The 15,080-nt window shown below is 35.5% G+C and overlaps 1 protein-coding gene across 12 annotated transcripts in view; it reads left to right on the top strand.

The window, feature by feature from the left end:
* The window catches only part of EML5 (EMAP like 5), a 181,420-nt gene that overhangs the window by 58,572 nt on the left and 107,768 nt on the right, over nucleotides 1–15,080 (top strand). For 11 of the 12 annotated variants that reach the window (XM_040477951.1, XM_040477950.1, XM_040477948.1 and 8 more), the window contains 3 exons: nucleotides 2,672–2,809; nucleotides 7,489–7,745; nucleotides 8,848–9,060. In XM_040477951.1, coding sequence (XP_040333885.1) covers nucleotides 2,672–2,809; nucleotides 7,489–7,745; nucleotides 8,848–9,060 — 608 coding nt within the window. The remainder of the gene's footprint in view (nucleotides 1–2,671; nucleotides 2,810–7,488; nucleotides 7,746–8,847; nucleotides 9,061–15,080) is intronic. The other variant, XM_040477952.1, reaches the window with a different exon arrangement.

The following is a 15,080-nucleotide window of genomic DNA, read 5'->3' as shown; positions in this document are numbered from 1 at the left end:
GGAAGGAAATTGAAGAAGATATAAAGAAATGGAAAAACATTCCGTGCTCATGGTTTGGAAGAATAAATATTGTCAAAATGTCAATACTACCCAAAGCTATCTACACATTCAATGCAATCCCAATCAAAATTGCAGCAGCATTCTTCTCGAAACTAGAACAAGCAATCCTAAAATTCATATGGAACCACAAAAGGCCCCGAATAGCCAAAGTAATTTTGAAGAAGAAGACCAAAGCAGGAGGCATCACAATCCCAGACTTTAGCCTCTACTACAAAGCTGTCATCATCAAGACAGCATGGTACTGGCACAAAAACAGACACATAGACCAATGGAATAGAATAGAAACCCCAGAACTAGACCCACAAACGTATGGCCAACTCATCTTTGACAAAGCAGGAAAGAACATCCCATGGAAAAAAGACAGTCTCTTTAACAAATGGTGCTGGGAGAACTGGACAGCAACATGCAGAAGGTTGAAACTAGACCACTTTCTCACACCATTCACAAAAATAAACTCAAAATGGATAAAGGACCTGAATGTGAGACAGGAAACCATCAAAACCCTAGAGGAGAAAGCAGGAAAAGACCTCTCTGACCTCAGCCGTAGCAGTTTCTTACTTGACACATCCCCAAAGGCAAGGGAATTAAAAGCAAAAATGAACTACTGGGACCTCATGAAGATAAAAAGCTTCTGCACAGCAAAGGAAACAACCAACAAAACTGAAAGGCAACCAACGGAATGGGAAAAGATATTTGCAAATGACATATCGGACAAAGGGCTAGTATCCAAAATCTATAAAGAGCTATAAAGTACTCACCAAACTCCACACCCGAAAAACAAATAATCCAGTGAAGAAATGGGCAGAAAGCATGAATAGACACTTCTCTAAAGAAGACATCCGGATGGCCAACAGGCACATGAAAAGATGCTCAACGTCACTCCTCATCAGGGAAATACAAATCAAAACCACACTCAGATATCACCTCACACGCCAGTCAGAGTGGCCAAAATGAACAAATCAGGAGACTATAGTTGCTGGCGAGGATGTGGAGAAACGGGAACCCTCTTGCACTGTTGGTGGGAATGCAAATTGGTGCAGCCACTCTGAAAAACAGTGTGGAGGTTCCTCAGAAAATTAAAAATAGACCTACCCTGTGACCCAGCAATAGCACTGCTAGGAATTTACCCAAGGGATACAGGAGTACTGATGCATAGGGGCACTTGTACCCCAATGTTTATAGCAGCACTCTCAACAATAGCCAAATCATGGAAGGAGCCTAAATGTCCATCAACTGATGAATGGATAAAGAAATTGTGGTTTATATACACAATGGAGTACTACGTGGCAATGAGAAAGCATGAAATATGGCCCTTTGTAGCAACATGGATGGAACTGGAGAGTGTTATGCTAAGTGAAATAAGCCATACAGAGAAAGACAGATACCATATGTTTTCACTCTTAGGTGGATCCTGAGAAACTTAACAGAAACCCATGGGGGAGGGGAAGGAAAAAAAAAAAAAAAGGAGGTTAGAGTGGAAGAGAGCCAAAGCATAAGAGACTGTTAAAAACTGAGAACAAACTGAAGGCTGATGGGGGGTGGGAGGGAGGGGAGGGTGGGTGATGGGTATTGAGGAGGGCACCTTTTGTGATGAGCACTGGGTGTTGTATGGAAACCAATTTGACAATAAACTTCATATATTGAAAAAAAAAAACACTGCTCTAAAAACACTTAAAAAATCTAGTTTTGCTGATCTTTTCCTAACCTCTTGGGGTAGATTTCTGTTCATTAAATTGTAGCATTTGTTTTTACAATATCTGTATTTAAAGTTCCTCCTAAGTACTATTTCAGCTGAATCCCACAAGTTTTGATATGAAACATTTTATTATAACTTGAAAATATTAACTAATTTTCATTTGTATTTTTTCTTTGTCCTTTAGGTTATCTAGAAGTATAATTCTTAATTTTTCAAACAATGGCATTTTCTACTTACCCATTATAGATTTCTAACATTAGAGTCTGGAACAGCCTCTGAATTTGCATAGTCTTAAATGTTACTCTTAAGTTTAAAGACTATAGGGACGCCTGGGTGGCTCAGTCTGTTAAGTGGCCGACTTCGGCTGGATCATGATCTCGCGGTTTGTGAGTTGGAGCCCCATGTCGGGCTCTGTGTAGACAGATCAGAGCCTGGAGCCTGCTTCGGATTCTGTGTCTCCCTCTCTCTCTGCTGCTCCCCTGCTCATGCTCTATTTCTCTCTGTCTCTCAAAAATAAGTGTTTAAAAAAATTTTTAAGACTATATACATAGTATATACCATATACCGCTATACCACACACACGCACGCACCCCTTATTATATACCATATGTATGTATGTGTATATGTATATATACATGTGTGGGTGTGTGTATCCCCTTTGATCAGAGTAGAAATCATCTACCTAAAATGAATGATTGGAAAAACTTGATGTCATTACAATTGGAATTCTTATCTTTTAAAATATGAACAGTATTCCTATTTTCATAAATAAGATCTCCTTCTGACAAAGCAAAGTGTTAAAATTCTAGATTCATATTACTTTCTTAAAATGAGATGATTATTTTAATCAAAATCTTTTCATAGAGTTTTTTTAAGCACACAGTGGTTAATTACTCTTTTAATTAAATGTTACAGGATATGGAGTCTAATAGATCATGCACTAATAGCAAGGTGTAATATGGAAGAACCAATTCGTTGTGCAGCTGTAAATGTAGATGGAATCCATCTTGCCCTTGGAATGAAGGATGGCTCATTCACTGTACTTAGAGTAAGGTATGATATTGGAGTAGAAAGAAAAACAGTAAATTTTTTTAAGTGAGACTATGTAATACTCATTGTTTTTACCCATTTCCTTTCCTCCCTCCCTTCTTATTAATATATATACACATACATATATATATATACACATACATAATATATATATAATATATATACACATATATATATGCATATATATAATATATACACACACACATATATATCAGATATTACTTTTATTGAATATTAAGTATATTAATCAAAATGGCTTTGTCAGAAAATGGTTAACTCAAAAACCTTGGTTTTAGGGGTTAAGAATGTTTAGTGAATTAATGGCTAAAATTTTGAGCTACAAATTTGGGTTTTGACTTCCATTCCTTGGTAGTATTGATTTTCAGTAATGATCCTCTGCCGTTACTGGTGGGTGGGGGGTAGCCTTGGGGCAGTTAAAAATGGGTGAAATGTTTTTTGTTATTTGTAGCTTTATTCTTTGAAAAAAAAATGCCTACTTTTTTTTTGTTTGCATCATTAGAAAAGTTGAAAGAATTTGTTAAAGCAGTTAACATCCTGTGTTGAATTGTAGTTATGGTGCATTCAACTGAATTCTATATAACTATTAAAAACTTTGCTGTAGATCCATGTGTGTTCATAAGCATATATACTTACAGAATCCTTCTCCTTAGCCTAGTGAGTGGTAGGACCACCTTTTTAGTTGCCCAGTCCAGAAATCATTAATTCATTTCTCTCTTTTGCCTCCCTTGTGTAGTTAATCACAGAGTTCTGGAGAATTTATTTCCTGAGTAGTCTTCAAATTAATCTGCTTCCTCCCATTCTCACCATTGTACTCTTGTATGGGCTTCTGCAATCTCCTAACTGGATTGGTGCGATAGTGTCTCAGCAGGTCTCCTTACCTCCTGTTTTGCTTCTTTCAAGACTTTTTCTTATTCACTCTTCAGTTCACTATTTTGAAACACATTTGTTTGCAGTCCTCCTCTTCCTAAAATACGATAAAAGCTTAGCACTGTCCTTAAGTGGAAGTTCATAATCCTTAACATAGCCAGTGGTGCCCATCTCCAGCCTGTTTGTTTCTACCTCAGTCTCTTTCTTTCAACTGTATAAAACATCTTTTGCTTCTTCAGATTCCTCGTGTTCTCTTGTACTTCTGTTTCTTTTTTCTTTTTCTTTCTTTCTTTTTTTTTTTTTTTTTTTTTTTTTACTTCTCCATTTCTCTAGACACTGACTCTTTTCTGGGACAGATTTTTACAATGAGATATGGTAAGATTTTTCTCTTGTACTGCTTTTTAAATTGTGATAAAATATGTGTAATATAAAATTTACCATCTTAACCGTATTTCAAAATTCAATGGCATTAAGTACAATTACATTGTTTTGCAACCAAGAATTTGAGATGCTTGGAAAATGTCTAAGAGTTCCTCTTGTTTAGCTTGTATGCATTAAAAATAGTGATTATTTTTGTTAATTGTACATTTATTTCACCTTTCAATTATTTGCAAGTAACTGGGTGAATAAGTTCTTATTTCTAATAAGTCAGTGTTTAAGCAACTGAGTCCAACATTGCTGACAGGATCACTGGAGTGGTGATTATGACTGCTGCATGCCTTTGTAGTTTAACCACAAAACTTTAACTCAATATTCTTCTTCTTTTTTTTTTTTACTTTCTATAATTTATTTATTTTTATAATTTACATCCAAGTTAGTTAGCACATGGTGCAACAGTGATTTCAGAAGTAGATTCCTTAAGCCCCTTACCCATTTAGCCCATTCCCCCCCACAACCCCTCAACAACTCTCATTTTGTTCTCTAAGAGTCTCTTATGTTTTGTCCCCCTCCCTGTTTTTACATTATTTTTGTTTTTTATTATTTTGCTTCCCTTCCCTTATTTTCATCTGTTTTGTATCTTAAAAGTCTTTGTATGAGTGAAGTCATGTCTTTTTCTAATTTCGCTTAGCATAATACCTTCTGGTCCCATCCACATAGTTGCAAATGGCAAGATTTCATTCTTTTTGATTGCTGAGTAATACTCCATTGTATATATATACCACATCATCTTTATCCATTCATGCATTGATGGACATTTGAGCTCTTTCCATACTTTGGCTATTGTTGTAACTCAATATTCTTAATCCTAAATTCACCTGGTCACTGTTTCTTCTTGGTTTGTGGTATATATTCTCTATACCATAAAGCAAAATTCATAAGTGTAGCTGTACTAACGTACCCTCATATTATGACTGGAGGAATATTGAATAGATTTGAATCTAACGCATTGGTTATTATTACTATTTTTTTTTTCAGTAGGCTTCAGGCCCAGCATGGAGCCCAATGTGGGGCTTGAACTCACGATCCTGAGATCAAAACCTGAGCTGAGATTGAGAGTTGGATGCGTTTAACCAACTGAGCCATCCAAGGTTCCCCCAATACACTGATCCTTTTTTATTTAAAAAAAATTTTTTTTTTAATTTTTTTTTTCAACGTTTATTTATTTTTGGGACAGAGAGAGACAGAGCATGAACGGGGGAGGGGCAGAGAGAGAGGAAAACACAGAATCGGAAACAGGCTCCAGGCTCTGAGCCATCAGCCCAGAGCTTGACGCGGGGCTCGAACTCACGGACTGCAAGATCGTGACCTGGCTGAAGTCGGACACTTAACTGACTGCACCACCCAGGCGCCCCCCAAAAATTTTTTTTATTAGAGAACAAACACCTGCATGAGAGCATGTGCACAAGAGTGCGTGGGCAAATAGGGGAGAGGGGCAGAGGGGAAGAGAGAGAATCTTAAGCAGGCTCTATGCCCAGCATGGAGCCCCATGCAAGGTTTGATCCCATGACCCTGGGATCATGACCTGAGCTGAAATCAAGAGTCAAATGCTCAACCAACTGAGCCGTGCAGGCACCCCCACACTGATTCTTAAATTGAGGTACAAGGTGATGTGCCAGCACAAAGTTACATAACTTCTAGAGCACCTCTTCCTTGTGATAAAAACTGTTACCAATTTTATATTAAAATAAATAATATCATGGAATTAAATGAAAAAAGTGCAAATATTTTTAAAATTAGAAGATATATACATGTAAAACTTTGACTTATGGTGGGCTGCATGGTGTGATGCACAGCAGACTCCTCAGAGACACTCATTCATTCTCATGAATAGTTAGGAAGACTTTAGAGGAAGAACTTGATAAGCACAGTTAACAAATTTCCTGGGGGATAGAATAAAGTTTCTTGCAGGGTATGGAGTAGGCTTTGGTTGTAAAAACATTGTCATTTTAGATTCTACCAGTGGCTAGCCATTTGTCTCTTTCTGACCATGTCACTACCACATTATGTCAACTTTAAAAGGATTAGGATAGGGGTTGCCTGGGTAGTTCAGTCGGTTAACTGTACAACTCTTGATTTCGGCTCAGGTCACCATCTCATGGTTTGTGGGATCGAGTCCCCGGTCTGGCTCTGCACTGACAGCACAGAGCCTGCTTGGGATTCTCTCTCTCTCTCTCTCTCTCTCTCTCTCTCTCTCTCTCTCTCTTTGTCTCTCTTTCTCTCTTTCTGTCTCTCCCCTGCTCATGCTGGCACACTCTCTTTTCTCTTTTTCACAAAATAAATAAAATAAACTTTAAAAAAGAAAAAAAAGAAAAAAGCTTTTGCTAACACTACCCTGTCTCTGAGGCCAGGAAACATCAGTCTTCATCTAGGTTGATACTCAGCAGTATTTGGCCCCCTTAACCACCCCCTCCTTTTCAAAACATCCTCTTCCCAGACTTTGAATGTTAATTCTCTTTCTCTTTTCAGCCTACTTCTCCTGCTTCCATTTTCTTTATAGGCTCATTATCTTCTGCCTACCAGTAGGTATTGGAGGACATCAAAGTTCATGCCTAGGCTTGTTCTTCTTCTTACTGTGTTTTCTCCCTTAGATAGTCTTATCCTGCCTCCAGTTTCAGTTTCCAGCCGTAGCCTGATGGTTCCAAATACGTTCCAAGTTCTCACTCTCATCTCTCCTCTGAACTCCAGCTGTGTATTTCCAGTTGTTTATTTAACATCACTTGGATGTCTCAGAGGCATCTGCAATACAGCGTGTCCCAAACTAAAACTCAGTTATAAGGCATCATTGAAAAAATTGTTTAACTTTACTGGTTGAAATGGTCGTTAATTGGGAAGAATTTGTACTGTATTAAAAAAGCTCGAAGAGGTTAAAATAAAAATAATTAGTGGTGCCTATATAAAGATATACATTCAAGTGTCTTACTGAATACAAATCAATTCCTCTTTTCCTTATTTCTTGAATGTAATTTTGTACATTTGTCTGAATATAAAAATTTATTTGAAAATCAGTGTTTGTAATTAAGCATTTTTCATAAACTCAGTATTTCCAAGGAACTTCATCATAAAAATCTGTGATTTTATTTCCTTTATTGTATGAAAATTTAGTATGAATCTTTAAACTACCTTAAAGTAATTAAAAAACTAAAATTCAGCGTTTTCTTTTCTTCCAGCATATTTGGTTCTCTTATATTTCTGTTCAACAAAGTAATTGTTTCTGAATTAATATTTGTATCATTTATATTTGTTTTATAATTTATAAATACTTGATATAGCCTCATAGTCATTTTAGACACATTTGAAAACTGAACTGATTCTCAAATGACTTGTTTTCATGTGGTCTCATTTTTTCTTTACAGAGATATGACCGAAGTTGTACATATTAAAGACAGGAAGGAGGCAATTCATGAGTTAAAATATTCCCCAGATGGAACTTACCTTGCTGTTGGATGCAATGACAGCTCAGTTGATATCTATGGCGTTGCGCAACGTTATAAAAAGTTTGGGGAATGTGTTGGGTCGCTTAGTTTCATCACTCATCTTGACTGGTCCTCAGATAGTAGATATTTACAGACAAATGATGGAAATGGTAAAAGACTTTTTTATAGGATGCCAGGTAAAAGTTTCTAAGTTTCTAATGAATTAATATTATTATTTATGGATTTTTAGTACCTGTAAAATATTTTAGAATTTGATGAGAAATAGAGTATAAAATACATTTGATTACAGGAAATTAAAGAAGATCTGAGCTCATGTTTCAGGCATTATGATCTTTTCCATCAGGCTGCCCTATTGAAATCTTTTTGGTTCTTCATTAGAACTTCTTTGCTTGGAGGATCTAAAACCTACTTGATGTTGAATTCCGTGCTATGTGAGGAGTATTTGGTAAAGTCCTACTCTGTGTTAGAAAGTCGAAGTGCCATTTTAATGGGTGGAACTAATTAAATATAATTGCTAACAATGCCTGACCATAAATTGTTTGGGGTTTTTTTTGTGGTTACCTCAAATAAATTTTGTAAATATCCATTCTATAGCTAAAACCCTAAATTTGAGAGAGTTTCCACCAAAGATTTGTAAAAGAATTAGAGCAACCATCAAAATGTTATCTCTCAGTACCTCAGTTAGTTGGATGCCTAATGAATTAGTCACTATTTTCCAACAACTTATTTAATAAAACTAGCTGCATAATTAAATTAATGCCTCTCCCTAAAAGTTTTTTTTTATTACCAATGTGTGTGTAATTAGGACCAAATCCTAACGCCCTGATCCCTAATATAAATGTATTACTCCCTGGCCATCCTTCCTTCATGGTCCTTCAGTTTTCTTTTTTTCTCTTAACCATGTATATTCTTAGGTTTCTCATTTAAAAGCTGATTTGCCACTTTCTTACAGCTTTTACTTGTTCTTCTGACTTACAGTGTTGTGACTAATCTGGCATGATTTTAGTAGGATTAATGTTTATTCTCCACTTGAGCGAACCTGCTAAGCTACATCAGAATCAAATCTGTGTGTCTCTAATTTGGGTAGTGGCTTTTTAAATAATTTCCTTTCATTTAGTTTTCTTCTCTCCTTACCGTATTCACCTACCTATTCATGCTACTCTCCTTTAACTGTAGTGTGAAGAAATTTTGGAGTTTACCATGTTATCAGTATAATTTATGCTTGAGAAAAAATAAAATGAAATAACTTCTTAAATTAAGACTATTATTTATTTTTAGGAGGAAAAGAAGTGACAAACAAAGAAGAAATAAAAGGTGTTCATTGGGCTTCATGGACATGTGTTTCAGGCCTTGAAGTAAATGGAATTTGGCCCAAGTATTCAGATATCAATGATATAAATTCAGTAGATGGAAATTATATTGGCCAAGTTTTAGTTACAGCTGATGACTATGGAATTATAAAATTATTCCGATATCCTTGTTTAAGAAAAGGTATTTTTTCTTTCAAAATACTATTAAGTAGCTCCTCTGTTATAAAAGACTTTTAGGAGCACCTGGGTGGCTTAGTCAGTTAAGCATATGACTCTCAGTTCTTCTCAGGTCATGATTCATGGTCCTGTGAGTTCGAGCTTTGTGTCAGGCTCTGCGCTGACAGTGAGGAAGCTGCTTGGGATTCTCTCTCCCTCACTCACACTGTCTGTCTGTCTGTCTCTCTCAAAACAAATAAATTAGAAAAATTGTTTTAAGTAAAAGACTTTTAAGTTCTTGTAGAAAATTAGTCGAGATAAAAGGGTTTATTTTTTTTTAAATATGTATATTAATTAATTGGTGAAGGGTTGCATGAAAATGAACAGAATTAGCTACATTTATTTTGCTAATTTAAAAATTGTTTGTTACCGTTATTTTGGATGTGAAATTTTTATTAGAAGATTATTTTTGAACTCACATTGAGAATTTACTAATACTTTACCTTTTTTTAAAGAATCATTTTCTCTCCACTCCCAGAATTATTTGATAGAGTCAGACTATACAATGATAGACACACTTTTCTTATTTCTAATTATCTTTAATCATTTAACTTGTTAAACATGTATCTTTTAGAAGACATTTTTTCTCATGGCTTTTTCTCAAGAATCTCTCAGGTCATAATTTGGAACCTGTTGGTTTCTTGGTTGGTTTTCATGTACAGGTGTGTTTTTGTTTAAATCCTTAACATATATTGTTTTGGCACTTATATACTTTGTGTAAACAGTCAGGGTAAGATAAATAAGAGGTCTTATCATTGTTTATTTTCTACACATTTTATGTATCACCTTTTTTTCTTGGATCTCTACTTAAATGATGATATTAAACATTCTGTTCATAGACTTGGGGATAATTAAGTGAAATACTGTGTATTACTGTGTGGAACAAAGCATGGGACAAATAAATATTTGAGTTAGCTTATAACAAGTCCATAAGTACTAAAATAATTATATGAATAGACAGTTAGTATCAGGAAATTAGTTTCCTGGAAACCAAAAATAAAACAGGACACAAAATAATTTTCATCATAAGTATTTTAAGCCTTTTTTTTAAACCCTTTTAATTTGAGTGTAGTTGATATACATGTTTTGTTTTTTTAAGTGAACTTGTCTCATCGTGGGGCTCAGATTCATGACCCCAAGATCTAGAATCGTGTGATCTATCAACTGAGCCAGATGTTTTTTTAAAAAGTGTTTTTCACTATTCAGGGAAAGCGGAGTTTTTTTTCCAAGATTTAATTTTCAAAGAATTATCTCATATAGTATGGAGCTTTAGATTAGGTGCAGTGAGTATATTCCTAGGGCATTAATATCTGTAGCAAATGTAGTAATTATTTTTACCTGGTCATTGGTAAAAGCTTTTAGATACATGTTAAAATGCAGTTCAGTAAAAAGTGAACAGCTGAATAGTTGTGTTTAAGTAGGTAGTTCAGATATGTCATTTGCAAAGGAATGGGAGAAGATATTTGCAAATAACATGTCGGATAAAGTGTTACTATCCAAAATCTATGAAGAACTTATGAAACTCTACACCCCCAAAATAAATAATCCTGTTAAGAAGTAAGCAGAAGACATGAACATTTTTCCAAAGAAGACATCCAGATGGCTAACAGACACATGAAAAGATGGTCAACATCAGTCATCATCAAGGAAATACAAATCAAAGCACAATGAGCTACTACCTCACACCTGTCAGAATGGCTAAAATTAACTCGGGCAATAACAGAGGTTGGTGAGAAATGTGGGAATGCAAACTGGTATAGCCACTCTGGAAAACTATATGGAGGTTCTTCAAAGGTTAAAACAGAACTACCCTATGTCCCAGCAATTGCACTACTAGGTATTTATCCAAAGGAATCAAAAATACAGATTCAAAGGGGCATATGCAACCCAATGTTTATAATAGCATTATCAACAATAGCCGAACTATGGAAAGAGCCCAAAAGTCCATTGACAGTTGAATGGATACAGAAAATGTGGGAATATATATATATATATATATATATACACACACACACACACACACAGTGGAATATTACTCAGCCATCAAAAAGAATGAAATCTTGCCGTTTGCAATGACGTAGATGGAACTAGAGTTTATTAAGCTAAGTTACAGAAGTCAGTCAGAGAAAGACAAATACTATATGATTTCACTTGTATGTGGAATTTAAGAAATAAAACAGATGAATATGTGGGAAGGATAAAAAATATAGAGAAGGAACCCATAAGAGACTCTTAATTATGGAGAAGAAACAGGTTTGATGAAGGGAGGTAGGAATGGGGGGTGGGCCAAATGAGTGATGGCTATTAAGGAGGGCACTTGTGATGAGCACAGGTGTTATATGTAAGTGATGAATCACTAAATTCTATACCTGAAACTAATTTTACCATATATGTTAATTAACGAATTCGATTAAAAACTTGAAAAAAAATAGGTAGTTTATGTTGAACTTAAGGGCCCAATTTTCCTAGAATTCTATGCTAGCGTTTCTGTTGTGCCTTTACACTAAAATGGTAAATTCCAGATCTTGCCACCTCTGGGGTGTTGTCGATTCCTACTTGCAGGATTTCAACTTCCTAGCTGAAACTGCATCATCCATAAGTAATGCTAAGTGTGTTAATAAAGCCTAGCTAAATCTCTAGTAATTAAAGTATCCTGTTTCTGGATCCCACCACGTAGCCAGGACATGAGAGTCAGTGGCACAAAAGATTTTATTATGGGGGCGCCTGGGTGGCTCAGTCGGTTAGGCGTCCAACTTCGGCTCAGGTCATGATCTCGTGGTCTGTGAGTTTGAGCCCCGCGTTGGGCTCTGTGCTGACCGCTCAGAGCCTGGAACCTGTTTCAGATTCTGTGTCTCCCTCTCTCTCTGACCCTCCCCCATTCATGCTCTCTCTCTGTCTCAAAAATAAATAAACGTTAAAAAAAAATTTAAAAAAAAAGGTTTTATTATGACTCAAGATGAAACTTGCTTAGTTAGAAGGTGTGTGGAATCAGTAAGATTAATCATGATGGTCTTAATCTTAGACATTGATTCTGCACACTGTTTCGTATACTGACCCTATGCAAAAACAAAAATAATTTTCTGAGCTTTCTTAGTCAAGTGAATTGGATTTATTGACAGTTTTTATCTTTTGTAACATGGAAGGATATTTCTGTTGCACAGTTATTTCATTTTTAAAATGTATAGTATTCTGAATTTTGGGAATATTTTACTGAAGTCTTAGAAAAATTAGTCTTATTCAGTCACTGCTTCAAGAATATAAATTGTTTTCCTTATTTTTCTTTTTGTGATATTTTTATTAGAAATTTATTTTATGGTAAAGGTTTTTATTTCTAGGCACTTGTAAGTTAGCTTGAGACTGGGTAAGTAATTGGGGGAACAGAAGATAGGATATAACTGCTGCATCTTTTTAAAAATATATGTATTATTTTTAGAGGAAGACAAAGAGCGTGATTTGGGGAGAGGGGCAGAGGGAGAGAGAGAGAGAGAATCCCAAACAGGCTCCATGCTCAGTGCTGAGCCCAACTTGGGGCTGGATCCCATGACCCTGGGATCATGACTTGAGCTGAAATCAAGAATCTGATGCTCAACTGACTGAGCCACCCACGTGCCACGTAACTACTGCATCTTTAATGAATTAGTAGAAATATTTTAAGATTCTGCGTTTATTGAATTTATATACTTACATAAAGTTAGTATTACTAGAAAAATTCTCTTTTAGATTAGTTATGAAGTTTTACATTCTTTTTTTTTTTTAATGTTTATTTTTGAGAGAGCGCAGGTAGGGGTGGGGCAGAGAGAGGGGACAGAACATCTGACTCTTGATTTTGGCTCAGGTCATGATTGTTGTGGGATCGAGGGTTGTGGAATCAAGCCCCGTGTTGGGCTCCACACTGAGTATAGAGCCTGCTTAAGATTCTCTCTCCCTCCCCCTCTTCCCTGCTTGTGTTTGTTCTCTCTCAAAAAAAAGAAGGGGGGGAGGGTAGGTGATGGGCATTGAAGAGGGCATCTTTTGGGATGAGCACTGGGTGTTGTATGGAAACAAATTTGACAATAAATTTCATGTATTAAAAAAAAAGATACATTTCATGCATTTATTCTTCTGTGGTGGACATTTGAGTAATTTCCAGTTTTTGCTATTATATGCAAGTTTCTCAAAGATGTATACTTAGGAGTGAAATTGCTGGGTCATAGAGAATTTATAAGAAAATGCCAAATTGTTTTCCAAAGTGGTTATACCATTTTTAAAACCTTGTTGATCCACATCCTTTTCAACACTTGGCATTGCTACACTTTTTAATTTGTGTAAGTCTAATTAGTTTAAATGGTGTCTCATTGTGGTCTTAATTTTCATTTATCTAGTGAGATGGATCATTTCCCCATTGTTTTTGGTTTTCTGCATTTCCTTTTCTGTCAAACATGGGCTTAATATCTTTTCCCTATTTTTCTATGGAGTTTTTTTTTTATTATTTTATACTCTAAATACAAATGATTTGTAATTTTTATGGGTTGCAAATGTGTTTTTCCAGTTTTTTACTTACTTTTATAACAATTACAATAATTTACTATTATTGTGCCTTTTGTTGACCAGTTCTTAATTGCAACGTAGTCAAATCTGTCTCTTTTTTTTGATGAATAGTTCTGTTTTGTGTATTAAAATAATATTATACTAGGATCAGATAGATAGTGTCATATTTTATAAAAAAAAAGTGTTAAGGTCATTAAAACATAGTTAAATAGGAAAATCTCTTTTGTCATATTGCTACAATTTATTGAAGGGATTAGCTCATACTGATTTTATACTAAAATATACTTTAAAACAATTAGAAAAGAAATGGGATCACCAAAAAAATTTTTCAGTATATTGCTTTAGCCTCATCAAGAATTGTCTTCCCCTTCTCCTTTAAATCGGGAAGTTCCTATGACCATTCTATCTTGTTCCCATAAATCTTTTCTCTGAAACATTCTAATTGATGACATACTATTTAGGCCTTACCTATTCTTCTGTCATTTTCTGTCTTAGGCCAGGGTTTTCATGGTGAAGGAACTTTGAGAGCTTATAATCTAACTTCTATTAGAATGGAAATGGAGTCCAAGAGAGGTTACATGATGTGCTCAAGCTCCTGTGCTATTAAGTAGTCAAGCAGACTCTTTAGCAAGCTGTAGTCTTTTTATTTCAATTTCTAATATTCTTTACATCACGTTTTGTTGCCTTTTGTAAGGGTTGGAGTCATGTTCATGCCCTCTGATTTCCTTCAATATTCTTCCCTCTTCTATAACCTAGTATTCTAACTCAAGTGTACATAGTAAAGGGAAATGTGATCTTTGTTTTTCTTTCTTTTTCTTCAAATAGTTAATGAATATTTCTTGTGTTCCAGGCACTCGGGGGATATAGAGTAAACAAGATGCTATCCCTGTCCTCAGAGAGCTTATAGTTTATTAGAGGAATTAGCAAGTAAATAGATTATTACATTTCAGTGTTGTAAGTATAATTACACAGGGTAATCACAGGGAATTCTGGAAACATGTAGGATGATACTGTTGGTTTTAGTGAGTCAGAGTCACTTTGTGAAAGGTGGGACATTGAGGTTCACTTTTTTTTTTTATTTTTATTTTTTTTTTAATTTTTTTTTTAACATTTATTTTTTTGGGACAGAGAGAGAGACAGAGCATGAACGGGGGAGGGGCAGAGAGAGAGGGAGACACAGAATCAGAAACAGGCTCCAGGCTCTGAGCCATCAGCCCAGAGCCTGACGCGGGGCTCGAACTCACGGACCGCGAGATGGTGGCCTGGCTGAAGTCGGACGCTTAACCGACTGCGCCACCCAGGTGCCCCGTGGTTCACTTTTAAGATACCTGTTTCTCATAGTTAAATAAGCAGTGCTGATTATTAAATAATTATTAATATTGTCCATTTAATTATAAATAACTAGCTTCCCTTAGACTTATTCTATAACTTGTTTGTTAAGCTGCCCTGGTTCTTTCT

The sequence above is a fragment of the Herpailurus yagouaroundi genome, unplaced genomic scaffold, assembly GCF_014898765.1.
Source record: "Herpailurus yagouaroundi ecotype Mexico unplaced genomic scaffold, PumYag 141, whole genome shotgun sequence".
Taxonomy (NCBI): domain Eukaryota; kingdom Metazoa; phylum Chordata; class Mammalia; order Carnivora; family Felidae; genus Herpailurus; species Herpailurus yagouaroundi.
The sequence above is the reverse complement of the archived record's forward strand: the minus strand, read 5'-3'. Positions and strand labels throughout refer to the sequence as shown.